Below are 27800 nucleotides of genomic sequence, written 5' to 3'. Positions count from 1 at the left end.
GATCAGACCTTCCCCAAAGAAATCCCAATGACCTACAACTCTGAATCTGTGCCCCCTGCTCCACAAAATGAACGTCTGCCTCCATTTATTTCACTCTTTCCAGTTTTAACGGTCTCTTCTTCTCCTCCTCGCAAGCTCTACCAACAGTGATCAGCTTGAGTATGCGCACCATCTCCCATGCTTGTCATTCCAAATGAACACTCGCGGTGCCAGGTGCAGGTAGGATTGCAACCACAACACATCTGCCACATCTTCCGATTCCTACCTTTACCGGTGCATGGCACAGACAGTGATTCTGAGATTACCACGCTTAAGGTCCTGCTTTTCAACTTCTTTCCAAACTCACTATATTCCCTCCACAGTATCTCATCCCTAGTCTTATCTATGTCATAGGTCCCCGCATGGACTACGACATCTGGCTGCTCACCCTTCAGCCTGAGAATGTTGGGGACTTGATCAGAGACATCCCTGACCCTGGCACATGGGAGGCAAAGTAGCTTCAATCTCATTCACAGAATCTCCTATCTGTTCGCCTAACTAATGAATATCCAATCACCAGAACCCTCTTCCCTTCTGAGCCAAAGGGGCAGATTCTGTGCCAGAGACGTGAGGATCATGACTTGTCCCTGGTAGATCATCCCCCAAAAAGCATCGAAAATGATATACTTATTGTTGAGGGGGAGAGCTACAATGGGCTCTGAGCTGTATACCGATTCTCCTTTCCTCTTCTAACAATCACTAACAATCACCCAGCTACCTGCTTCCTGACTTTTGGGTCTCCTTGAAGCTTCTGTCTATTACCGCCTCGGCATCCCAAATTATACGGATTTCATCCAGCTCCAGTTCTTTAATTCAATCTCCAAGGAGCTGAAGCTGGACGCACCTCTTACTGGTGTTGTCATCAGGGACATTTATGCTGTTCCAGATTTCCCACATCCTACGTTTGAAGCTGCCCTAACTTCCATTTCCTTTACCCATTCTTGATAATATTTAAATACCTTACTTGGCCTTACTTTACTGGAAACAAGCTCGTCCTCAGCCCATGCACACCAAAGCCACATGAGTTAAAGCTTCAAAGTTCCACTGAGACACTCAACACTAACTGCTCCGCTTGAGCTTCTCTTCTATTATTTGTCACTGCCCCTTATCACTCCCGCCAATCACTGTTCTGTTTAACATTTAATTTAGGGGAATAATCCATCTTTATTCTCTATGATGTGTTAGGACTGTTTTATAATAAATGCTCTGCATAGATTAACAATACCACAAAACATTACAGCACAGAAACAGGCCCTTTGGCCCTTATAGTCTGTGCCAAACTATTATTCTGTCTATTCTCACTGAACTGCCCCCAGTCCATAGCCCAAATTCTTCTTAAATGTTAAAATTGAGTCCACATTCACCACTTCAGATGGCAGTTCATTTTACCCGCCCACCACTCTCTGTGTGAAGAAGTTCCCCCTAATGTTCCCCTGAAACTTTTCTCCCTTTCATCCTTAACCAATGTCCTCTGGTTTGTATCTCACCTACCCTCAGTGAAAAAAGCCTACCTACATTTACTCAGTCTATACCCCTCATAATTTTAAATATCTCTACCAATCTCCCCTCATTCTTCTATGCTACAGGGAATAAAGTCCTAACCTGTTTAACCTTTCCCTGTAACTCAGTTCTCTACATTCTTTCTATCTTATTAATATCTTTCCAGTAGTTAGGTGACCAAAACTCCACATAATATTCCAAATTTTGTACAACTTTACATTTAAATTTTAAATTAACTTTTCAAACTTTTTAAATTCTAATTTTAACAGGCCATTTCGACCCACAAGTCCATGCCACCCAATTAACCTACACTCCCAGTATGTTTTGAATGGTTGGAGGAAACCGGAGGCCTCAGGGAAAACACATGCAAACACAGGGAGAACATACCAACTCCAATTCTGCACAGCACAGAATTCGAACCCTAGTCCCGATCACTGGCGCTGTAAAGGCATTGCGTTAACAGCTACACCAACTGTGCCACCCAATATCCCAACTCCTGTACTCAATACTTGGATTTATGAAGGCCAATATGCCAAAAGCTCTCTTTGCAACCCTATCCATCTGTGACACCACTTAAGGGAATTATATATCTCTGTTCTCGGATCCCTCTGTTCTACCACACTTCTCAGTGCCCTAATATTTACTGTGTATGTCCCCTCTTGGTTTGTCCATCCAAAATGCAACATCTCACGCTTGTCTGCATTAAATTCCATCTGCCATTTTTCCAGTTGGTCCAGATCCCTCTACAAGCTTTGAAAACCTTCTTCACTGTCCACAACACCTTTAATCTGCAAACTTGCTGATCCAATTTATCACATTATCATCCAGATCACTGATATAGATGACAAACAACAATGGTCCCGGCACCGATCCCTGAGGCACGCGACTAGTCACAGGGCTCTAATCTGAGAAGCAATCATTAACTACCACTCTCTGGCCTATCCTGTATAGCCTATGTTGAATCTAGTTTACTGCCTCACCATGAATACCGAGCGTCTGAACCTTCCAGACTAACCTCCCATGCAGGATCTTATCAAGTCCATGGAGACAACATCCAGAGCCTTTGTTTCATCAACTTTCCTGGTAACCTCCTTGAAAAACTCTGATTGGTTAAACATGACCTACCATGCACAAAGCCATGATGACTATCTGGAATCATTCCCTGGCTATCCAAATACTTGTCTATCCATTCTCTTAGGACACCTTCCAATATCTTATCCGCTATTGATGTCAAGCTCGACAACCTAAATTTCCTGGTTTTTTTCTGGGACCATTTTTAAGCAATGGGAAAATATGTTACCCTCACCCATGGCTCAGGACATTTTAAATACATCTGCCTGAGCCCCTGCAATTTCTACACTTGCCTCCCTCAAGTTCAGAGAAAACATCTTGTTGGTCCTGGGGATTTAGCCACCTTTTTGCTTTAATACAGCAAGCACCTTCTCCTCTTTAATCTGTATTGGTTCCTTGACCTCACTGCTCACTTCCTTACGTCCCTAGACTATGCTAGTTTCCTGAGTAAGTATTAGCCCTTTTTCAACTGGCACTTTGTCCGAGGAATTAATGGGGAATGAACTGAGACAGGGTCCAATGAAAAAACAATCAGCACATCAATGTCAAATGATGTCATTTCACGCCAAGGACTGACAAGCTCTATCCCTATTCATATCCTCAGCGTCACCTGAATCCGGCGTGCCGATTAAACCAGTGGAAAGAGGACAGCAGCAAGTCACCTATTTCCAATTGAGGGTAGAACACTCCAATTCCTGGGGATGAATTGTGTTCAGTGGAAAAGCACAAAGTTAAAGGTGGCCCAGTGGAAATAGTGCAAACAACTTTCTATCTTGGGATACTGCACGGCCAATTAACTGGAATGCCAGTGGAAAAGGGACTTCTGATGCAAAAAAAAAATTTAAATCTCCTCTATCTCTTGTCTCTGTACATGGCCAACCACTCTGACCTTCAAGGGGACCAATTATCAACCCTTCTATCCTTTTACTCTTAATGTACCTGAAGACGCCCTTAGGATTTTCCTTCACCTGTCAGCCAAATCAACCTCATGTCTTCTTTTAGCCCTTCTGATTTCCCTCTTTTTCCCCTGCATTTTTATACTCCTCAAGTACCCTATTTGCTCCTTGTTGCCTTTACCTGCTACACACCTCTCTTCTTCTGAGCCAGATCCACAATATCCCTCAAAAACCAAGGCTCTCTATACCTGTTATCTTTGTCTTTAATCCTGACAGCAACATACAAACTCTCTCAAAATTTCACCTTCCACTTACCTCACATATCCTTGCCAAAAAAATAACATCCCAAACCACGCATTCTAGATCTTTTCTCATTTCATCAGAATTGGCCTTTCTCCAAATTAGAATCTCAACCTGAGGCCCAGAGCTATCCTTCTCCATAATTAACTTGAACCCAATGGCATTATGATCACTGGACCCAAAATGTTCCCCTTCACAAACTTCTCTGTCCTGTCTGTTCCCTAATAGGAAATTCAATATGTCACACTCTAGTATGTACCTCTCTATAATGAGCACATTTAGCAAACTCCAAGCCATCCATCTCTTTTACAGTATGGGAGTCCCAGTCAATATGTGCAAAGCTAAAATTTCCTACTATTACAACTTTATGTGTCCTGAAGCAGTCTGCTATCTCTCTACTGATGAGCTCCTCCAATTCTTGTTGACTATTGAGTGGTCTATAATACAAACCTATGAGTGTGATCATACATTTCCTGTTCCTCAGCTCTGCCCATATAGTCTCAGTAGACGAGCTCTCTGGACTGTCCTGTCTGAGCACAGTTATATTTTCCCTGACAAGCAATGCCACTCCTCCCCAGTTCATCCCACCCCACCCCCCAACTGCTCTATCACAGTGGAAACAATGGACTCCTGGATCATTGAGCTTTAATGTCCTGCCCCTCCTGCAATAAATTTCACTAATGGCCACAATGTCATAATTCCATGTACCAGTTCACACAATAAGCTCATCTGCCTTTCCTACAAGACTTATTGCATTGAAATAGATGTCGTGAGAAATTTTCCACCACATACAACCCTTTGACTTCTGATGATACATGCAATCTTCAAGTTTTTTCCTCATTACTCCTCTATCTGCTCTGGAATTCTGGTTCCCATCCCCCTGCAAATCTAGTTTAAACACCCATCTGCCACCCCCACTCCCCCAACCCCGGAGCACCAGCCTTCAATTCATAATCCAAGTTTCAGTTCAAGAACTGTAATTTGGCTTGAGGCCTTAAAGAGCTTGCAAGTAGCATCATATTTGGAATATACAAATGACAACTAGATTCTAAAACCTGTATGTGCTGCATTGATGCAAAGGTGGAGTAGAACTGTAACAATTTAGTACTAATGTTATAATAACTTTATTGTGTTCTATCTGCATTATATTTCTCTCTTACTTCATTGAATAACAAATTGAAGAGGAAAATCTCCCCATGTTTGACATCCCACCACTTAGTACCAATATAATACATAACATAACATAACATAACAATTACAGCACGGAAACAGGCCATTAGGCCCTTCTAGTCCGCACCGAACCAAACACCCCTTTCTAGTCCCACCTCCCTGCACAATGCCCATAACCCTCCATCTTCTTCTCATCCATATATCTGTCCAACCTTTTCTTAAATAATACAATTGACTCCGCCGCCACTATTTCTCCCGGAAGATCATTCCACACAGCTACCACTCTCTGAGTAAAGAAGTTCCCCCTCATGTTACCTCTAAACCTCTGCCCCTTAATTCTTAACTCATGTCCTCTTGTTTTAATCTTTCCTCCTCTTAACGGAAATAGTCTATCCACATCCATTCTGTCTATCCCTTTCATAATCTTAAATACTTCTATCAAATCCCCTCTCAACCTTCTACGCTCCAAAGAATAAAGACCCAATCTGTCCAATCTATCCCCATACTCCAGATGCTTAAACCCAGGCAACATTCTGGTAAACCTTCTCTGCACTCTCTCCACTCTGTTTATATCCTTCCTATAATTAGGCGACCAGAACTGCACACAGAACTCCAAATTAGGCCGCACCAACGTCTTATACAATCTCAACATCACCTCCCAACTCCTATATTCCATGCAATGATTGATAAAGGCCAGCATACTAAAAGCCTTCTTCACCACCCTATTCACGTGAGTTTCTACCTTCACTAATATGTTATTATACAACTACTGTAGTTTGAATTTCCCAGTCATTATCCACTGGGCAATTAATAATGAGATATCACCGCCATTTAGAATGGAGTTCTATTCCATTATTTTGGCTAAAGCCAGATGTAGGACAAATATTCCATCACAATGCATCAACAAGATAATTTTAAAGAATTCAACAATATACTTAACGTGCAAAATATTGTGGCCTTGAGTTTAATTTGGCCTTGTGTTGAGATAAAAATCATAAGGTTGTAAGTTTACTACATTTGAAAATATTAATGGAAAATATGACAATTGAAAAGAAGCAAATACAAAGAGATAAATATACCCTTTCCTTGTTTATCACTGGAATTATCAGATTAATGATCCAAATGTAGCCATTCTGGAAGCAATCCTCTTGCTCACCTCAGGACCCCATTTAAACTTAAGCAATAAGGGAAGTGAACTATGAAAGTCAGAAAAGTAATAATAATGAGTCACACTTACGGTGGAATCTTTTGAACAACTGCTTCCAAAACTTGATCTACATTTGTTCCAAGTTTGGCTGAAATCTGTAAGAATTACAACATTCTTTAAAGACAGTCTAGACCATTTTCACAATTCCTGAACTCTATGCTTCACATTGTAATACAGGGTCACATAAGTCAAACGACATTTCCAGACACACCATTGCACTAAGAAAGAGAGTTCATTTTCGGAGTCGACACACCTGGAAAAACAGCCACAAAGCTGAAGAAGTTTCTTAATTGAAAAGTCAAGTACTATACGTGGTTCTTAATAGCATTTCTGTTTACATTCAGCATTTTGCTGGCAGCTGTTTCAAAACTCAAGTACCATTGGAATGACCTGTGCAGACTTTACGGAGTCATATAGCTACTTAAACAGAGGTGAGGTCAGAAGGTTGTGGATGTGAAGTGACAAGTTGTGTTTTGGACAGAAATGAAACTGAAGTTATATCACATGATTTCAGAGTACATAAATGAAGAGAGATTTTGAAACCATTTGGAAGAAAATAGCCCTCCTGTACAAGACACAGGAATAAAACAGTAGTCTCTGGAGAGAGAAGGAAATTCTGTTCTGTACTGTATTATCCTTATCATAGGAGATACATAAAATCAGCGGCCATAAAGAAAAATCACTTCACTGTCTCTTTGAATTAGGAGGACAGTTTCGCAAATGAAGATACAGTAACCAGAAAAGAATGGTGTTACTCCTGGAAAAGGGGATGCAAAAACAAGTGACTGTAAAGTGAGTAAGACCACTTCACTTTTTTTTACTATTTTTTTTTCCAAAAATATACCTAGTAACATTTTAAATATGCATTAAACTTTTTCTCACAAACAAAAACAAAACAGTCCATCCCTCCTCTCCCCATACATACAGATCCCTTCATCATCAGAGCTAACATATATTTTAAGAACAGAGTACAGTTGGGGAATTACATTTTTGTATTTAAAATAGTTACTTTTATACTCTTTTTTGTTCCTTTTATTACTGTATCTGGACCCCTATGAGCTCCAGCTATGGCTGTCAAACCTTTACTAAAGTGTCATATTTATTCTTTAAGTTATATGTGTTTTTTTTCCCCATAGATATACAGCTGTTCATTTCCACAGTCTATTGTGCTATGAGTCGGACTTCAAAGTGATCGCGATACATTTTTTTGCTACCGCCAGTGCTATTTACATAAATAAGATTTGATATTTGTCAATTTGTTGCTTATTTCCATGAAATTACCTAATAGATAGAGCTCCTGGTTTCCCTGTGAAGACCACTCCAGTAATCCTGATTACATTTTCCGCAGTTTCTTGTCAAAATGGCCTCACTTACACGCATGACCACGTGGCATGTAAAAAAAAGTTCCTGTCTCAATCCCACAACTGAAACACATGTCTGAAATTTGAGCTTTTGATCTGTGTAACCTTTGTGGGTTAAGATATAATTGGTGTAAAAAAACTTATATTGAACCAGTCAATCTGGCATTTATAATTGATGTCATGCTGTCTTTACACCATTCTGACCAGCTTCTTTCTGAAATCACCCCACCCAAGTCCGACTCCCATCCTTCTCTTGACCTCTGCAAGCCTAGTTTTGCACTTTCGCTCTGGAGAGCATAGTACATTTCTGTAACAAATTTAGGTGTATTCCCCATCCAAACCAATCATTCAGTTTCATTCATTTCAGGTGGGGTCAATGATGGCCCCCATCTTTCTCTCAAGAACTATCTAAGCTGAAGAAAACAGAAGAAGGTCCCATTGGCCACTCCATATTTGTGTTTTAATTGTTCAAAGGACATGACAACAATACTTAATATATCTTATACCTTTGTCATACCATGAATTTAATATTCTTTTGCCCATGTTCATAGGCAATAACACATTTTTACACTATGGTGCTTAATTTATTGATATTCCTATTTTTTTTTCCTATACATTAATTTCTTGCCACTTTCTAATTATATGCATTAGAATGGGGTTATCCGTCTATTTCTTTAGTGATTTGAAACATCATTTATAGATAAAGTCCTTTGCTTCCCCCTCTTCCATTGAGTACATTCTCATTTGAACCCAAGACTGTTATCTTAAGTGAAGAAGGCAGTGAGAAATCTAGCCTGTGTAGCTAGGTAATATTTTTTGAAATCTGGAAGTCTAAGTCCTCCCAGCCCATATTCCCATGTCAGTTTTTCCAATGTTTAATCTTTTCATAACTTTCTTAAAAATTCTTCCTCTTCTTCTTTATTCCTTAAAATTTGTCGATTGCCTTCTGACACGTCCACCCTCAGCATTGCTGGATAAATCATTGAATATTTAAAGTTTTTGGATCACAGTTGTCCCTTTATCCCATCAAATTCCTTTCTTTGTTTGACCAAGGCAGGACTGAAGTCCTGGAAAAAAACATTACCTTTGCATTGTCCACCACTAATGGGCCATCTCTCTCTCAGTAAGGTAGTCTTACCAGGACTAGTCATGGTCGCTGTTTGCCGGTTCTTCTGGGTCCGATGGTCTGATGAGCCCTTTCAATTTGAAGCTTTGCATTTAACTTATTTGTCCCAGATTTTGTGGGATCCTTGTTTCAAAGAAACTCACCATGTCTTTTCCCTCTGTTCCTTCTCCCAGTCCAATGATTCTTACATTGTTACATCTGCTGAAATGTTCCATATGGTTGATCCTGTCTATCAGCCCTTTCTTTTCTGTGTCCTATATTTTTGTTTTTTCTTCCAATGCCTTCAGCCTGTCTTTTATTTTGTCCAGCTCAGCCTCTGAATGAGTCATTCGTTCACTTAAGTCTTCCACAACTTCTTCAATTTCCTTTACCTTCTCTGATTCCATACTCATAATGACTGCATAGTTTCCATCATGTTCAGGATGGAGGCTATATCTTGGGCCAATTCCCCAGCTCTGCTGGCTTCAGCTGGTCCCAAGGCCCCTGCTGAGTCACTCCTCATCAGGTTTCCACTTGATGTTGCTGGCTGAGCTGTTATTTCTTCAGTTTCTGTTTTTGGTTGCCTTAGTCATTTAGCACCTGTTTTATCCATTTTTGACAATAAAATTCTGGTTTTTGAGCTTAAAAACCTTTTTTTAAATACTTTTTGAGGATAGTTCACTTCAGCACAGCTCATTAGCATGACCACGCCAACACTTCACTCTTGATTAAGAAACAAATCAGTGAAAACAGACTCCATAACTCTTAGGCAAGATAAGAGGGAGTTTGTGAAATCACTCGGAGGAAGAAATATCTCTCAAAGACAACTCATTAAAAGACTCAGGAGTTTAAAGAGATCTGAAGACATAATGTTTGAAAGTGCTTCATGATTATTTCTGAACTGCAAGTTAAAAATCTTCAAGCAAAACAAATGATGTTTGATGATGACGTTTAAAATTGACTTTTCAGACTCAAGATTAAACAGTAATGTTTTGAATTTAAACACACACATATTTACATTTGCACATGGTGGGAATTAAGTTAGAGTTAAGTTTAGAGATAGGTAAGAAAAGTTATGTTATTAATAGTTTAATAAAAACTATTATTTTGAATTTACCATTGCTGTTCCTTTGTTAATACTAATAAAATTTTATTAGTTCATATCAGGGATAATTCATAGAACAAAACAAGTCCTGACCTCAAGCTCAGCTCCTACAATGTGGGCAAAACTGTTGCCTTTCAATATCAATAATTATTTATTGTTGCTGGCAAATTAAATTTCAGGATTGGTCGCACAAAACGAAATCTATTTTGGGACAAGCAAAATAACATCTTGTCTGTGAAAATTACTAGTTTTTAAACAGCCACTATGACTGACATCACCACATATTAAAAGCTTACTTTTGTAATATCAAGAATAAATAAACATTACTGTTCTATAATTTTTAATGCATCTACATTAATATACAAAGAAAACATACTTGGTCTATAAATAAAAACTATGGATCAATGGGAGGATTCTGTGCTCCCCATCCTCATCTCTGCTAAATAGGAATAATAAATGTTGAAATACTCAGACACAGAATAACATTAATAATCCTTGTGTTATGAGATTAATGTCGGTGAACTTTGAGATTTCTCACTGTGAATGGTCATTAAACAAATAGTCAAAAAGAACAAGATTCATACCCTGATACATTCTTCTTTAGGAATATCAAAAACCTTTTCAATCTGTTTTTCGACCCTGTCAGGTTCTGCATTCTTGAGATCAATCTACAGAGATAATTACACGAATGTTAAGCTTTGAGTTTAATTTGGCCTTGCGTTGAGATCAAAAGCACAAGGCTCTAAGTTTATTACATTTGAAAATAAATATGGAAAATATGACAATTTAAAACAGAAAAGAGAAAAATATAAACTTTCCTTGTTTATCACTGGAATTATCGTCAGCTGGGATTCAAAAGCAAGGAAGAAGTTTGCCACAGTCTGTGCTTGAATACCCTGTGGGGGGAAAAGTACAATTAAAATAGATCCTGATGATGATGATATTGAGAAGTTTCCACTTAAATGGGGAGACATAGTTACAAGTTTAGGGGTGGTTATTTGAAACTGATGTGAATGGGAACTTGTTCTCACATAAGGTGATGAACCTCTGGAGTTTTCTAACCAAGATGTAGAAGATGCACAACTGGGAGGAAGGTACATTTTTATGGAACAGAAATTGGGGACCATGGGGATCTGGCAGAGGAAAGAAGATAAAGCTTGGGACATATCAGGCATGATCCTATTAAATGGTGGGATAGATATGAAGGGCCAAGTGCATCTTCCTGCTCCTACTTTCCAATGTTTGTATAACAACGTATTCATTTTACAAACATAACATGGAAGTTCCAACAAAACAAGTGACAAACAAGTTTTTACTTCAAAAACAGAATAAATTACCTCACCAAAGTGAAGATTTCTACCATTACAAGTGTTGTAATGCTTGTTAAAATGAAATTCGCAATTTAGTTTATATTGGTACAAGGATTTCTATGCTGTACAATGACAGTACGATAAATATTCAAGATCAACTGATCAATTTACCTCATTGGCATCCACTATCAACAGTACACCCTGACAAGCAGACAATGATCGAGAAACTTCATAGCTGAAATCCACATGACCCTGCAAAAAAAATTGCAGAGGTGGAAATCTTCTTTGAGCATAGATAATTTTAAAAATATACAGTATTCATAAATAAATAGTAACATTAACCATATTTATACATACAGTCAAGCCAAGGTAAAATTTACCCAATATACAATTGTGCTGGGGCAACTCAGAATAATGATTATTCCTGAAGAAGGGCTGGAAAGGAGGTTGTGCACACTTTACTTCCTGGGGATGCTGCGTTCTATATTGCATTTGATCCCAGCGTCTTCAGATTTTTGTGTTTAACCAGAACATTCCCAATATGTCTCTTATGTCGAGCATAAGAATCCACCAAGGCTCAAATTATGGTTCTCTGAATCAGGAATATGGAAAAGATTTCAAATAATTTGAAGCAACCAATTACACTGGACAACAATTTGTTTTTCTCAAAAGGTTTGTTTCCTGAAAATAAAAATGGGGATTATGATCGACAGCTTTAAGCTGAACACAAAGATCATTTCAGACTTGACTTTAGCAGGTTGAATCACATAATGACGCTGACACATTGCATGAGTTCAACAGACCTAAAAACGTTTTGCTGCTGATTTTCGTTTGTACTCAGCATCTGATGCCTCTTGTGTCAGTGTTGGCCAGCATTAATGGATTCCAATTGCCCTGATACCGCTTTTCCATGGTCGCAATGTCCTGGTGAAACCTTTCGCTATGTTTGTCACGGACTGCTCCAAGGTCAGTAGGAAAGTCAAGGTGCGAATGCAGAAAATGAAATTTCAATATGTTGCACTTCATGGTTTTTTATGCTTGAAGTCGACTTAAAATATGAGAGGAAATCATAAAATAAGTTATAACTGAAAAATGGTATGTGATTGGAACATTTTAAGGCCAAAATCCATAAAATACAGCCAAAAGTGTTCAGGAAGCAAATTCTTCATTGTCCAGTGTTATCTGAGATCCCAAGTCTATCTCGTATAATAGGGCAATGGAAATTGGAATTACATGCAAATTTCTAGACACTTGTAAGCTACAGGACAGTCCCATCCACAAAAATGATCATTGATGGACCTGAGATCATATAGTTATACTATGGCCTCAAAATGAAGAGCTGATAATATTATAGAGGACTTACTGGTGTGTCGATCAGATTTAAGAGGTAGGTCCTTCCTCCGTGATTGTAAAAGAGAGTTGCTGTCTGAGCCTTCACTGTAATACCTCGTTCACGTTCCACTTGAAGTTTATCTAGTACTTGTTTGTTATATTCAGTTTTAATAATTGCCCCTGAAAAGACACATATTTTTATCCTAATCAGACATACTTCAAAATACTGCACTGCAGAAAATGCAGAGGTGAAATTATTTTTTATGTAGACATGTTCTTGAGAGAAAAAATTTCAATTATGAATAAACATTAGTATAATGTACATTTTCAGACACCGTGAACAATGAGTCAAAATATAAGAATCCACCAAAATGCATTGATTACTGAAGGTTCAAGCCACAAACCTCTTGTTCAAAATGCCCTCATATAGAGGTTTATGTTTCCGTGCTGTAAACGGTTATATGGTTATTTCTGCCAATTTTACTTTTAAAGATGTTTGCTTACTATATATTTCTGATCATATTAAACCAACTCACCTACTATTTGTTATTTTCATCACTTATCGCTCCTTTATATCTCTGACTTTAGGGGTGTTACTTTTACATAGAATATGCCTCCACTTTTAAATAAGCGCAAGGTACAACTGCCATGCTTTGCTGATTTAATAGGGAACAATCCCCTAAAATAATGATAAGTCCCAACAATCAAAATGTCCCAAGCTATCAAACGCAAGAAACTGAAGTGGTAAATGCAGCTCAGGTGATCAGGTGCTCTATCAACCATGTCGGTTCTCAATATCAACAATTATTAATTATTTCACATACACCTATGATTCTAATGCACATCATGATTCTATTGTCCTTTCAAAAAAAGGTTATGAAGTGAATTTCCAAATCATTCACTTTTGCGTAAATTACCTGTTATTTCCAGGAGTCTATCTGCGAGTGTACTTTTCCCATGGTCTACGTGTGCAATGATGCTGAAATTTCTAATATTTTCCACTGGAAATTTAGATAGATCATAATATTCCTGGAAAAGATCATGACAATTATGAGTATGTGCAGGAAAGGGAATGGAAACAACAGAATTGCTCTCTCTTACAAACGAGTTGACTTCTTTTTTCCATTATTAATAAAATAAACATGATTTATATTTTGTGTGTTCAGATTAGTTAACTTCAACCAAGATTAATGCTGCAATGGAAACATTTTTCTGTTAAGTAGACAGGTTAAATACATCACAACCCAACTTCAGGTTATTATCTTGCTGAACCAAGAGGAATGATTAACCGGATCTAGAAATGCCTTTTCTAAGAACATATTCATCAAAATGTATGTGAAGCAAAACTAAAATACATGCTACAAAAAAAACCCAAATTTTTTTAGTTTACAATCATAAAAGTGAAGATTAGCACAACTGAAGATGTTGGATTTTTGAGCAAACAGCGAGAAACTGAGGGGACTCTTCAGGGCAAGCAGAATCCACTGAGAGAAAAATTCACTCAAACCGAAACTTTGACTATCCATTTCTCTCCATAACGATCCCTCCAGCTTCTCAGTGTTAAATAAAGGCTCCGCGATTTCTTTCCTCTCTTGTCTGGCTGCATAATTGTGTGGCTATGGTAGCTGCAAACCATCGGATCTAAAGTCCACAGAGGATCATCAAAATGGCTAAGATCTCTAGCATCTACCTTTCCTCGATTGATGACGTTCACCAGGAGCATTGTTTAAATAGGGCTCAAAGAATTATAATGACCTTTTCCATCCAGCACGGAGCATCTCTGACCCAGTACCATTGGGAAGAAGGTACAGAAGCATCAAAATCAGGACTTCCAGGCTGGGAAATAGCTCCTTCTCACATGCTGTGAGATTGATGAACAGCATCTGTAACCGAATAAATCATCCCAAAATATTTATATATATATTTGATGGCACGGCTGGAGCTGCTGTAAAGGCTCTATCGCTGATGCAGACCCGCAGAGAGCAGAGAGTGGAGACTTATCACTTCCCAGCGTGGTCCAACTGTCCAGTCTGACTGTCGTCGGCTCTGTACAGGCTTTAAAAATTCTGTTAAAGGAGATGATTGTGATTTTATTTAAAATCCTGCCATGAGGGATTGCAGACTCCGAGACAGGAGAAGACTCATTAGAGAGTGGGGAAGAACACCCCCTGTTGGAAATATATGCCTGTGTGTATATGACATCATCACATATAGATAGATAGATAGATAGATATTGTGTGCTGCGGAGAACCATTTTAGTTCAGTAATAACAAATGAATGCCAGAAAAAGGGGAACAACCGGTGGATTTTGCCTCTTGGTCTTTGACATCTTGTGAACATAATTACACCCAACTGGAAAAAGAAGGGCTTGTCAAAATATTTGGTGTCAAACAATTTCAGCAATACTTATATGGTAGGAAGTTTACCTTAGTAACAGACAACAAACCACCGAGTTTGATACTAGATCCCAAAACAGGGATTCTAGTGCTAGCTGCAACAAAAATTCAAAGGTGGTTCATGCAGCTCGCCACATACAATTATAGTTTGAAACATAAACCAGCAACACAAAACGGCTATACTAATGCTCTATTTTACTTACCTCCTCCTGAAATTGAACAGAAAGATGAGATAATTAAATGAACAGCTGAGGCTACAGCTATTCATCAGGAACAATTTTATTCCTTACCAATTACAGCAAAGACCATCAGTAAAGAAGTCCAGAAAGAAGCTGTACTATCAAATTATCCGATATTTCACATTAAATGGGTGGCATGAGGCTGAAGCTATTTCTCCCAAACTGAAACCTTATTATACACGATGTAATGAATTATCAATTGAAGAAGGCTGTTTATTATGAGGGACCAGGACAATCAATCCTACAAAATGGCAGGCTGCCATGTTATCAGAGCTCCACAACAACCACCCAGAGATGGTATGGATGAAAGCTATGGCACGTATGCATGACTAGTGACTATTAATGGACATCGATATTGATCAAACAGTAAGAAGATATTACACTTGTCAGGAGATGCAACCCAAAGCACCACAAGCAGCAGCTAATCCATGGAAATGGCCATCACTATCATGTCACAGGATTCACGTAGATTTCGCTGGTCCCTTTATGGGAGAAAATGTCCTTATTGTTGTTGATTCACTCTCAATGGCCAGTGGTGTCACACATGAAAACAACAACAAATCAAATGATTGAGAGACTATGAAGTATGTTCACATCATATGGATTACGTATAGAACTAGTCTCTGATAATGGGCTGCAGTTTGTATCTGATGCTTTTAAGGTGTTTCTATGCAATAACAATATACAGCACAACTTATCAGCACCCAACCACCCAAGCATGAATGGGGAAGCGGAACGTTTTGTACAAAATTTTTAAAAGGCCATGAAAACTAAGAAATCCCTAAACATATCACGGAATCACAAAAACTCACAGACTTTCTAAAAACTGCACTCTACTACCAAATGAACACATGCAGAATTGATGTTTGGATGTGACTTCAGGACAAAACTTTCCATGGTGCACCAGAACATCGGCATTCGCATGGAACATGCCACATCTCCGAGTAAACATACCAGATCTCTGGAAATAGGAGAATGAGTACTGGTACGGGATTACTGAGACAATAGAAACCTGTGGATCAGAGGCCTGGTTCTGAAAAAAACTGAGGGTTTGTTCTTATTCCATACTGGTCGGAACTAAGAGTGGTGGATGATCCAATGGTCACATCCACTGCTCACAATCCTGACAAGTTTCCATTGTGGGTTCCTGTCAACGACAATGTTCCAGAAATATTTTCAGATTATGCCCTGACGGCTCAGCAAAGAAGCCCTGCTCAGCAGAGCAGCCCTATGCAATGTCCGAATGGGGCTCACCAAAGAAAAAGTTCACAGTCCTTACCACCAAAGAGCCAGAGTCCAGAAAAGTCGCAAAGTCTCCCGGCAGATTCTACCTCACCAAGAAGATCAAGAAGTCCTCCAGAACACCTAAAGGTCTATGTACAGTGACTTGGCTGCTTAACATTTATGTTGTAGTGCAGTGGTAATTCACACCATTAGTCCATGTGTACAACATAGTTATCATAGTCAGTATAAGTGCTGCCTATATGTTATTCTCACAAAACATTTATTTTGTGGAGGGGGAAAGAATGTTGGGAATATTTGCCTACATGCGTATGATGTCATCATGTGTATATATTGTGTGATGAAGGGAACCATTTTAGTTTAGTAATAAAGAATGAATGAAGCATTACGTCTGTGTGCTAGTGTCTCTATGTTAGAATGCATGACACCCCTGCACCATTTTGAGAAGAAGCAGAGGACACAATCCACACAATGGTGACCACAGTGATGGACCAGTGAGGGGCCCTGCAGCTAAGAAACCGACAAGCGGCAGGCTGTTGGCAAATCAAGGCGAGAAACCCACTGCAAGCTGCTGGAGTCTGCAAATGATTTACAATCCACAGCTGTGGACTGCTGTAGACTGGCTGAAGGGGTACTAGGTCATCAGAATCAGGATTCGAGAGAGTGCTGAAGGGTTCCTAATTGTGTCGGAAGTTCGAATCTAAAGCTTGGTTTGCTGATAGTTTGTGTGGCAGCAGAAGCGCTGGAAGGAAATCCAGACAATTGGTGACTCACTTCTTTTTCTCTAATTGTAAGCGGCACCCAGCAATTTCTGCTGATGGCAAATCTGCCTGCCTTATGGCAGACAAAAAGCTATTTTGACCAACATTATACTGTTTTTATTTCATGAAACTAAAGGAATCTGTTTTAGTTGTATCAATATACAACTAAATATGCAGATATGTACTTATTATGTATTGTTTATGTGCTCTGTGATCTGGAGAAACACTGTTTCGCTGGATTGTTGCTATAGTTTGATGATTGTAAGCTTGAACTTGGTAACCAGTAACTTGGCCACCAGTAACTTGGCCCTTAAATTCTATTATTCCAGAATTGAAGCCACAAATGGAATGGAGTTGCAAGGCTTGGAAAAACAGCCACTGTGTACATTGCCTTTATCAACACGACAGAAAATGTCTGCATTTAAGTTTACATTGCAATCCAATTGACAAAAACAAGCTCCAAACTATCTTTAGTCATGTATAGGTGCTTTAAAAGCAATAGTCGGCATTAGTTCTTCCACCTGCTGCTTTAAAGGCGCAATGGTGCAGAAACCTGCAAAACAAATCCTCTTGCACAAGCAGAACCGGGATCTGGGCCACTCGCATGAGCGTTACGAAGCCCAGGCCCCGTGACTCTTGCGAGTGTGGGGCGCCGACGGGGTGCGCGCGCACCAGCGCCAGGCCCCGCGCCGTAGACGTCACGGTGAAAGTTCACGCCACCGTGACGTCTGAGCCGTGAGCTGGGGGAGATGCTGTCCTGATCGAGCAGGCCTTGCCGACATCACCTTTTCCCGCTGTGGACTTCTCGTGGTTGGAATCTGTTCTCCGCCGCCTCCGCTGCCCCGTGTGGTTGCTCTCAGCCCACCCTGCCGCTGCTTCCAGCTGATGTCGAGAACGCGGCGAACAACAGCCGGGACGGGCCACCGGCTGAAAGGACTCAACATGGCGACCCTGTCGGTTCTTGTGCGCATGCGCACGCCTGTGCTGAGGATGGCAAAGGTTTCCATTGAGATTTTGAAAGAAAGAATAAATTAAAACACCCATTCTTTTCCACTGAATAAAACTCCCAGCAATAACATTATTGACCTTTGGTCACCAGTCAATAAGGTTAAACGGGATCCAAGTGTTCACTTCCTGGTCTTTGTTTGGAGCTTGCCTTTATTAACCTCGCTGTCTGACAAGTCACTATACTGTTCCTCTTTGGTGATTTTTAATCTAATAAATGAAGAAAATTATTATCTCAGTACTAAATAACTTAATCTTTTACTTGACCTATCAAATCAAGTCGGAAGCCTATTGGCTGTGGTGGAACATGGTATTGTGGGCACGTTCCCCTCTGAGCTGGGCAGGCTGGTCCACCTGCGGAACTGGTAGCCCCTCCCCCTAAGATCCCTAATAAAGGCCAAGAGCCCTAGTCTTCCCCCCTATACCTGGCCTTGCGCTTGAGCCTTCAGTATGCTGAGACATGCTTGAATCTTTAGATCAATAAAGCCTTTGGCCTTTACTTTGTGTCTGTGAGTGGTCATTGATCGCGCTACAATTTATTGATCTAAAACTTTAAGTGCCATGGACAAGGAAATTTGGTTGGAGAAGCTGGAGATTGACCCCAAAGACCCAGAGGCCTCTGTGAAATTTGACATGTGGTTACACTGCTTGAAGGCCTACATGAGACGCCACAAAATCACAGCAGACAGCGATGAGTATGACCTACTATTCGCGGCAGTAGGCCATCATGTGTTCCATCTGATCCGCGATAGCAGGGATATGAAGAGGTGATGGGCCTACTCCGGCAACAGTACAGAGCGCCGAGGTACGCCAACGTATGCGCGCTTCCAGCTTGGCTCCCGACGCCAAGGCCCAGGCGAGTCAGTTGATGAGATTGTGCGGGCCATGTGGGAGCTGGGATGAGACTGCAGGTGCTGGGACATGATGGAAGCGGTGTACCAAGAGGAGCTGATCCACAATGGACTGGTCACTGGATTCTGCTCCCAACTAATCCACGAACGACTCCTGGAGAAGGGTGATCGGTCCCTACAGGAGGTTGTGCAGATAATTTGGGCCATGGAGATGCCCCAAAAGAACGTGGAGGCCTACGCTGTGGGCCACACAGCTCCCAAATATGCAGAACGGGTGGTGCCATCTTGGATTTCGGGGGCCCTGCCCCTGATGGCTGCTGCAACTGCCGAGCATGCGAGGTGCAACTACTGTGGACAGAACAAGCATCCCTGAAATTACTGCCCTGCACGTAGCACGACCTGCTCAGACTGCTGGTGGAAATGGCACTCTGCAAGGGTATGGTGATGTAAGCAAGTAGCGCCATGTGCGGCCCGAAACCCACATCACCACCGTGGCTCAAACAGCTCCAGTTGTCACTTCCACTTGTGGAGAACGAACTTCCAGGCCCGCATCACGACAAGGTGGGATGTCATTGCCGTTTCACTTCCTGGCCCCACCCCATGCGATCCATTGGCAGTCATCTTGGCAACCACTGACTCTGATAAGGCAGCAGTGGGTCAGACAGCGAACTGATATTAGCCTCAATCATCTTGGACCAAAGTCAACCACACCAGCTGGGATGGTCCATGATGGAGGTAGAGATAAACAGTCACACCATGGGTTGCTTGATCGACACTGGGAGCACCTGGAATTTCATATACCCGTGCACTGTGGAATGCTTCTCCCTGACTGTGTCCCCTGCGATATGCTGGGTAGCACTCGCCTCCGAGTCCCTCTTGACAGAAATCCGCGGGAAGTACTCTATGAACCTTACCGTGGGGGGAGAGAAAAAATACAAAAATTTCAGACTGTTGCTGATGCTCCATCTCTGCACCCCCATCATTTCTGGACTGGATTTCCAGTGCCAGCTAAAAGGGGCATAGATGCAGTTTGACGGCCCCCATCCTCCCACTCACAGTCAGGAACAACCAGTTCTGGGAGGTCCTGCCCTTCCCCCTACTTCTGGAGAGGCCCAAACACAGATCTAGAGGCAGAGCAGCACTACCCACTTGTGGTCTGGCACCCTGTGGGTCCCTTTCCCCCTCCCCCCACTGTTCCAAAACCTCACCCCAGACAGTAGGCCGGTGGCCACTAAGAGTAGACGGTATAGCCCAGAGGACAGGGGATTCATTAATACTGAGGTGGAACAGTTGCTGAGGGAGGGCATAGTCTATGGAGGGCACAGTTGGTGGTGGTAAAGGGGACAGAGAAGAACCAGATGGTGATTGACTATAGTCATACCATCAACCCGTTCACCCTATTGGGCGCCTACCCCCTCCCCCAAATTGATAACATGGTGAATGAGATCACAAAATACAGGGCCTTTTCGACCATAGATCTCAAGTCAGCATACTATCAAATCCCTATCCGCCCAAAGGACCAGCCCTATACAGCATTTGAGGCTAATAGTAGACTGTACCAATTCTTATGGGTCCCTTTTGGCCTCACAAACGAGGTGTCAGTATTCCAAAGGGAAATGCACCACATGGCGAATGACAATAGGTTAAAAGCCATTTACCCATACTTGGATAATGTGGCCATATGTGGCCATGACCAGAAAGAACACAACAACAACCTGTGGAGGGTCCTGACCACTGCAAAAGCCCTCAACCTAACATATAACCAAAAGAATTGCGTGTTCAGCATGGAGCGGCTGGCGATCCTGGGGTATGTGGTGGAGCATGGTGTGATTGCCCCTGACCCTGAGCACATGCCCCCCTCCTGGAATTATCTCTACCACACAACATAAAGGTTTTAAAAAAATGCCTGGGGCTCTTTTCATATTCCACATAATGGGTCCCAACTATGCCGACAAGGCCCAAACCCTGGTGAAAACCACAACTTTTCCCCCGACAGCAGAGGCCTGTAAGGCTTTCGAGATAATCAGGGACAAGATCACCAAGGCAGGAATGCTCACCATCGACGAGTTGGTCCTGTTCCAAGTGAAGAGTAATGCCTGTGACTTCACCCTGACCGCCACACTGAACCAGGCAGGCAGGCCAGTGGCATTTTTCTCGTCACCCTGCAGGGCCCCAAACGCAGACACTCTGCCTTGGAGAAGGAGGCACAGGCTATAGTGGAGGCGATGCGCCACTGGAGGCACTATTTGGCCAGCAGGCCTTTCACCCTGCTGACGGACCAGAGAGCCATTGCCTTTATGTTTAATAACAAACGAGGCAAAATTAAGAATGACAAGATCAAGCAGAGGAGAATTAAACTGCCACCTATAATTACAAGATCTTGAACTGACAGGTAAGCTTAACAAGCCCCTCAACGTGCTGTCCAGGGGAACCTGTGGCAGGGTGCAAGTAGATCGCCTGCACACCCTCCACGATAGCCTCTGCCATCCCAGGGTCACAAAACTCTACACTTCGTGAGGGCATGTAACCTTCACTTCTTGGTGGAGGAAATCAAAGAGCTGACATGAAATTGCCCCATCTATGTGGAATGCAAGCCACAGTTTTACAGGCCAGAAAGAGCCCACCCCATCAAAGCCACTCACCCCTTTGAACGTCTTCAAGGGGCCCCTCCTGTCCACAAACCAGAACAGCTATTTCCTGAACATTGTGGACGAATACTCGCGCTTCCCATTTGCCATTCCCTGCCTAGACATGATCACAGCCATGGTCATTAAAACACTCCACACCACATTCACTCTGTTTGGGTACCCTGCATATGTGCATAGTGAATGAGGTTCAATGTTTATGAGTGAGGAGCTGCGACATTACTTCCTCTCCAGGGGCATAGTGACAAGTAGAACTACCAGCTACAACCCCAGATGGAGTGGCCAGGTAGAGAGGGAAAACTGCACCATTTGGAGGGTGGTCCTGTTGGCCATAATGGTGAGAGGGGTGACTATGTCCCAGTGGTAAAAGGTACTTATGGAAGCACTGAATGCTGCCAGATCCCTACTCTGTATGTCTATGAATGCAACGACCCCTGAAAGATTGTTCTCTTTCCCAAGAACGTAGGCATCAGGAACCACGCTGCCAGTCTGGATGGTGACCCCTGGGCCAGTGCTCCTCAGAAGCTTGTGGGTTCTAAGGCAGAAGAAGAGCACCTCCTGCAAACCCCCAGTATGTGCTGTTAAGGTACCCAGATGGATGGAACAACACAGTATCCATTTGGGACCTGGCGCAAGCAGGAATTCCAGCACAAGAGGTGCACCCGATACCCTTGGGCAGGGACCAGCCAACCCTGGGGACCACCAAGGTTGAGGACATAAGAGATCCCACCTCAGCACGGCCCCCTGAATGTTTCCCCCCACTGGAGGGTTCCCCTACTCAGTTATTAACTAAGCCCCTCATTCCCACGGACCTGGGAGACACAGACACAGTTTAGCCCCCCTCCCCCCCAACAGCCAGCCCAGTGATTGAGCCATCGGGCTGCTGGAGCAAGAGGCACAATCAACAGAACTGCGGAGGTCCCAACGACGGGTAAAACCACCAGAGACACTAAACCTGTGAACATTACTGTGCAACTCATGGACTGTAAAGACAGTGCCCTGCAACACCCCACAGAACTCTATCTAAAAAGGAGTGAATGTGGTGGAACATGGTATTGGAGGCACGTTCCCCACTGAGCTGGGCAGGCTGGCCCGCCTACAGATCTGGTAGGCCCTCCCCCTAAGACCGAGAGCCCTAGTCTCCTCCCCAATACCTGCCCTTGGACTTGAGCCAGCAGCATGCGGAGGCATGCTTGGATCTTTCCATCAATAAAGCCTTTGGCCCTTACTTCATGTCTGTGAATGATCATTGATCATACTACTGAACTTCGTTTGAAGTTTGCCTTTATTAACCACGCTCTCTGACAAACCACTATACTGCTCCTCTTTGGTGATTATTAATTTTCTAAATTAAGAAAATTATTATCTCAGTACTAAAGGATTTAATCTTTTACTTGACCTATCAAATCAAGTCAGAAGCCTATTGTTGATATCACTTCAGAATGTTATAATTGCAAGGATCATCAGTGATTGTCATACATGTAACTATAACATGCTTATGCCTAGAATTCTTATTTGCTATAATCAAACAGGTACTTTGTTATAAAAAAAACTGCAATAGTATATCATGTCAAGTTAAAACTTTCTTTTTCCTGTGGACCAGGAAGAATTTTTACTTAGAAGTTAATGTTGTGAGAGAGTATTAAAAGGTGGTTTGGAAGGAATTGTTAGAACAGCTTGCACATTTTAAAACAAAGAATATTTGCAGGACTTTTGCAGAATGCCTTTTGCAGGAGCCAACAAAGTATCAATAGCAGCTTGCCTGGGAGAGCATGTGATCTTTGCAGGCAAAGAGGAGAAGAGTTTTGCTCTCAGAGATGGAGGGTGTGAAACAGAGAGAGAGGAGACAGAAATCAGTTTCAGACGGACAAACCTTGCAAATTTTGGAAGGCTGCCTGGTCAAAGGAGAAGACTGGCAGTGTGAAAGGTGACCTGAAGGAAAGAGGATCATCTGGAGAACCCTAAAGGGGCCAAGTTTCGTCAGCAAGACTGATTGAGAAGGAATCAGTTGCGGATGTCCTGGAAAAGGAATCTTTCTCTGAAAACCAGCAAGAACCCTCCTGAGTGGTAACCATTTTCTTGTTAAGCACCAAATCCTGATGAACTTTGTTAATGCTAACTTCTGTGCACAGTACAAGAATTGCCTGCAACCAGAGAGATTGGACTGTGATCCAAAGAACTTTTCTAATCTTAAATATACATTACACACACCTGCGCTTAGTATTAGAGGGGGGACTAAGTAGTTAGGTAGGTTAAATAATAAGTTAAAGTTTAATTCTGTTTTCTTGTTCAAACATAATTAAAAACAACTTTTGTTTAAGTAACCCTGTGTTGTGGTGCATATCTATTGCTGCTGGATTTTAGGGTCCTCTGGACTCCGTAACAATGTCACAAAAAGATACGCATACTAGGAGAAATTAAACAAAGAATGAAAGGAAAACAAACTGATTTTGCAAATGCAGAGAAATAAAATCAGCAATAAATAATGTGAAAAGTAAGAATCCTTAAATTAGTCTCTGATTGAGTCTGTTGTTTAGGAGTCTGATTGTGGAGGGATAGGAGCTGTTCCTGAACTTATGGTACTGGTCTTGTGGGACCTATATCTCTTTCCTGATGGCAGTAGGGAGCAACAGAGCATGTCCTGGGTGGTGTGAATCCTTGATGATTGCTGCTGCTCTCCAACACCAACATTCCATGTAGCTTTTCTCGATGATAGGAAATTTTGTCTGTGATCTACTGGCTGAGTCCACTACCTTTTGCTCTGAGGTATTGGAGCCTCCTGCCTGGCCATGATGAGGCTTGTCAGCATACTTTCCACCATACATCAGTAAAAGTTTGCCATGTTTTTTTTTTAAATTTTTTATTTTTCACACTATAAACCACATTGATCAAGATACATACATTTTCCTTTTCAAATATATACAGTGTCATTTTCTCCCCCCCTCCCTCTTTCCCTCCCACCCTCCCTACCTCCCCTCCCATTCATTTAAAGTTCAGAATCTAAGATACATTAAACCCATCAAACAATGTTGTCACTCAATAAAAATAAACAAGAAATTCCACGGAGTCAGTTCTTTTCATTCTCTTCTCCTTCTGTCATTTTAGGTCGTAGATGTCCCCGGTAGGTTTTCTCTATTATGTTTCATGTATGGCTCTCATATTTGTTCAAATATTGTAATATTATTTCTTAAATTATATGTTATTTTTTCTAATGGAATACATTTATTCATTTCTATATACCATTGTTGTATTCTCAAGTTATCTTCTAATTTCCAGGATGACATAATACATTTTTTTGCTACAGCTAGGGCTATCATAACAAATCTTTTTTGTGCACCATCCAAATCAAGTCCAAATTCTTTGTTTTTTATGCCATGTTGAACCTCCGTAAACTCCTGAGAAAGTGGAGGCACTGATGTGTTTTCTTCCTGATAACATTAATATGTTGGGTCCAGGAAAATTCTTCCAAGATAGGAATTGAAATTTGCTCACTTTCCTCTTCTGATCCCCAATGATCACTTTACAGTACTTCATAAATTAATGTACAAAAAGAGATAATAAATATAAAACATAATTAATGTTCACAATTACAGTTGTGTAAAAAAGATGGAATTTCAATAGAGCAGACAGGTCTCTGCTTTTTGTGGTGTCAAAATAATTCACGATTAGGAAGTAAGTGGAGGATCAAAAGTCTGATAGCTGGTGGAAACAGCTCATAGGTGCCAGTCTTTAGACTTCTCTAACTTCAGCCCGAAGGTAGCAGTGAGAAGAAATTGTGACTGAAAACAAGAAAGAAAACAGACTGGATGTTGAAATTAAAAGTAAATGAGATATACATTTCAGTTAATTTGAATACTGGAGCATAAATTAATGTAATATTAGAGACTGGTTTTAAGATGATTAGACCCAGACCAAAGATATATAGAACAAAAATGAAGGTGACAGGATATTCAAGTACCAATATACCAGTGCAATGGTCAAAGTGAAACACAAGGACAGAGAGCATATGATTCATCATCGTACCAAAGGATGTACAGGCAATAGTAGGTTTAACAGCCTTTGAGAAGCTGAATCTGATAAAAAGAGTCCATGTTGTGGAAAGCAAAGGAGACACAGTCTATGAAAGAATACGAAGACCTATTTCAGGATTTAGGCTGCCTTCCAGGAGAACACATGATCAGAGTGGATAAACTTGTGCCACCGTTAATACATCCATGCAGAAAAGTTCCATTTGCATTTCAAAAGAAACTAAAGGCAGCGTTTGAGAGGATGGAAAGCCTGAACGTGATTCAGAAGATAGATGAGACAATGGAGTGGGCGAGCATCTGTCGTTGTGGACAAAAAGAATGGAAAGCTTTGAATTTGCCTGAATCCAAGAGATCAAAACAGAACAATAAAGAGAGAACACTTTAAGCTTCCAAAGTGTGAAAAATTCATGTCACAAAGTTTTTCAGCAAGTTAGATGCATCATCAGGATTTTGGCAGTTAAAATTGAATGAAGCAAGTTCAAGACCGTGCATGTTCAATAGTCCATTTGACAGATACAGATTCCTAAGGTTACCATTCAGAATTGCCTCAGTTCCTGAAGTGTATCACAAAACTATCTATGAGAACCTGGACGGAGTTGATACCTCAATGGATGACATCATAGTATGGGGAACCATGAGGATGGAGCATGATGAGAGACTAAGGAAAGTGCTGGAAGCAACAAGGAAAGCAAACCTGAAGCTGAGAAGAGAAAAATGCCAGATCGGGATGACAAAACTAACATTTGTAGGAGATATTGGCAGTGAGGGCATCAGACCAGATTCCAGAGAAGTGTCCGCCATTGGAAACATGCCAAGGCCACAATGCAAAAAGGACGTACAGAGGTTTAATGGATTAGCCAACTATATGAGTAAATATATATCCAACCTCTCAGAAAAGACGGCTCCATTGGGAAGACGAACAGAGAAGAACTTTTGAATAGGAGTGGGATCATGATCATGAAAAGTCATGGAGGGAACTAAAGAAACAGCCACAGAGGAACCAGTTCTGAGGTTTTACAACCCAGTGAGACTTATCAAGATATCATTAGATGCATCACATAGTGGGCTTGGTGCAGTTCTTCTGCAAAAATATGATGACTGGCAACCCATTGCATAGGCATCACGCTCAATGAGATGCAATGCGCTCAAATTGAAAAGGAGCTGGTCAGCTTCACATACGCCTGTGAAAGATTTCTCAGTTTGTGTCAGGACAAGCAATTAGTGTAGAGTCTGACCATAAGCCCTTGATTGCTTTGTTCCAAAAGCCATTAAATGAATGTCCACTGAGAATACAAAGGATGATGCTTAGGCTGCAATGTTATATACTTAATGTGGTGTACACTCTGGGTAAAAATGTACCCAGCAGACACGTTGTCTCGAGGTATTGACACGAAAGAGCGCGCAAACACCAAAATAGATCTAGACATGAGCCGTCTTGGACATGATCACAAGTGCCCTGCCCATATAAGAGGCAAAAATGGAGCTAATAAAATCAGAGACAAACAAAGTTGAAACACTGAGACAACTGAGAAAAAACATCTTGGATGGATGACCCAACATGAAGCAGGACTGCTCACCTGACGTTTAAGAGTACTAGAACTTCAGGGCGAAACTATCAGTGGTTGAAGATGTCATCTACAATGGAAACAAAATCTTTATCCCAAAGATTCTGAGAAAAGAGATGCTAAAAAGGATCCATGGAGGACATCTTGGAATTGAAAAGTGTAAGAAAAGAGCATGAGAGGTGATGTACTGGCCAAGAATCAACAATGATATAACAAATGAAGTGTCAAACTGTACAATATGCAGGAAATATCAAGCAAGGAATCTACAGAACCACTAAAGCCACACCCAGCACCATACAGACCTTACCAGAAGGTGGGTGTTGACCTATATGAATTTCAAGGGAAGGACTATCTTGTAGTCACAGACTACAAGTTTACAGGTGTGTAAACTGAACACCACCACTGCAGATGCTGTAGTAACAGGAATGAAAGCCATATTCTCCAGACATGGCATGCTAAGCGAGGTCTTCACAGACCATGGACCCCAGTTATGACTTTGAATTAGTATTCATACCAGGGAAACATATTGTTCTGGTGGATGTGTGGTCAGCGCAATGATGCAGAGTGAAGTACTGAATGAGGGTTCTACAAAGATACATGTGAATATCCCTGTGAACCTGATCACTCAATCCCTTCCCATATCTGACATGAAATCCTAGCAGATTGCAGTTG

The 27800-nt window shown here is 41.3% G+C and overlaps 1 protein-coding gene across 4 annotated transcripts in view; it reads right to left on the bottom strand.

Annotated features, from left to right (window-relative positions):
- Window positions 1-18020, bottom strand: part of guf1 (GTP binding elongation factor GUF1) — a 47339-nt gene extending 29319 nt beyond the window's left edge. For all 4 annotated transcript variants that reach the window (XR_011353609.1, XR_011353610.1, XM_069924746.1 and 1 more), the window contains exons 1-7: window positions 17820-18020; window positions 13314-13425; window positions 12428-12576; window positions 11236-11316; window positions 10575-10650; window positions 10339-10424; window positions 6214-6278 (exon numbers count right to left, since the gene is read on the bottom strand). Coding sequence is in view for 2 of the 4 variants with exons in the window: in XM_069924746.1 (XP_069780847.1) it covers window positions 6214-6278; window positions 10339-10424; window positions 10575-10650; window positions 11236-11316; window positions 12428-12576; window positions 13314-13425; window positions 17820-18005 (755 nt within the window). In the remaining 2 variants the exon portion in view is untranslated. The remainder of the gene's footprint in view (window positions 1-6213; window positions 6279-10338; window positions 10425-10574; window positions 10651-11235; window positions 11317-12427; window positions 12577-13313; window positions 13426-17819) is intronic.
- Between the last annotated feature and the right edge of the window lie 9780 nt (window positions 18021-27800).

The sequence above is a fragment of the Narcine bancroftii genome, chromosome 3 (genome assembly GCF_036971445.1).
Source record: "Narcine bancroftii isolate sNarBan1 chromosome 3, sNarBan1.hap1, whole genome shotgun sequence".
In the NCBI taxonomy this organism is placed as follows: Eukaryota; Metazoa; Chordata; class Chondrichthyes; order Torpediniformes; family Narcinidae; genus Narcine; species Narcine bancroftii.
Note: the sequence above shows the minus strand (reverse complement) of the source record. Positions and strands in the feature narration are given on the sequence as shown.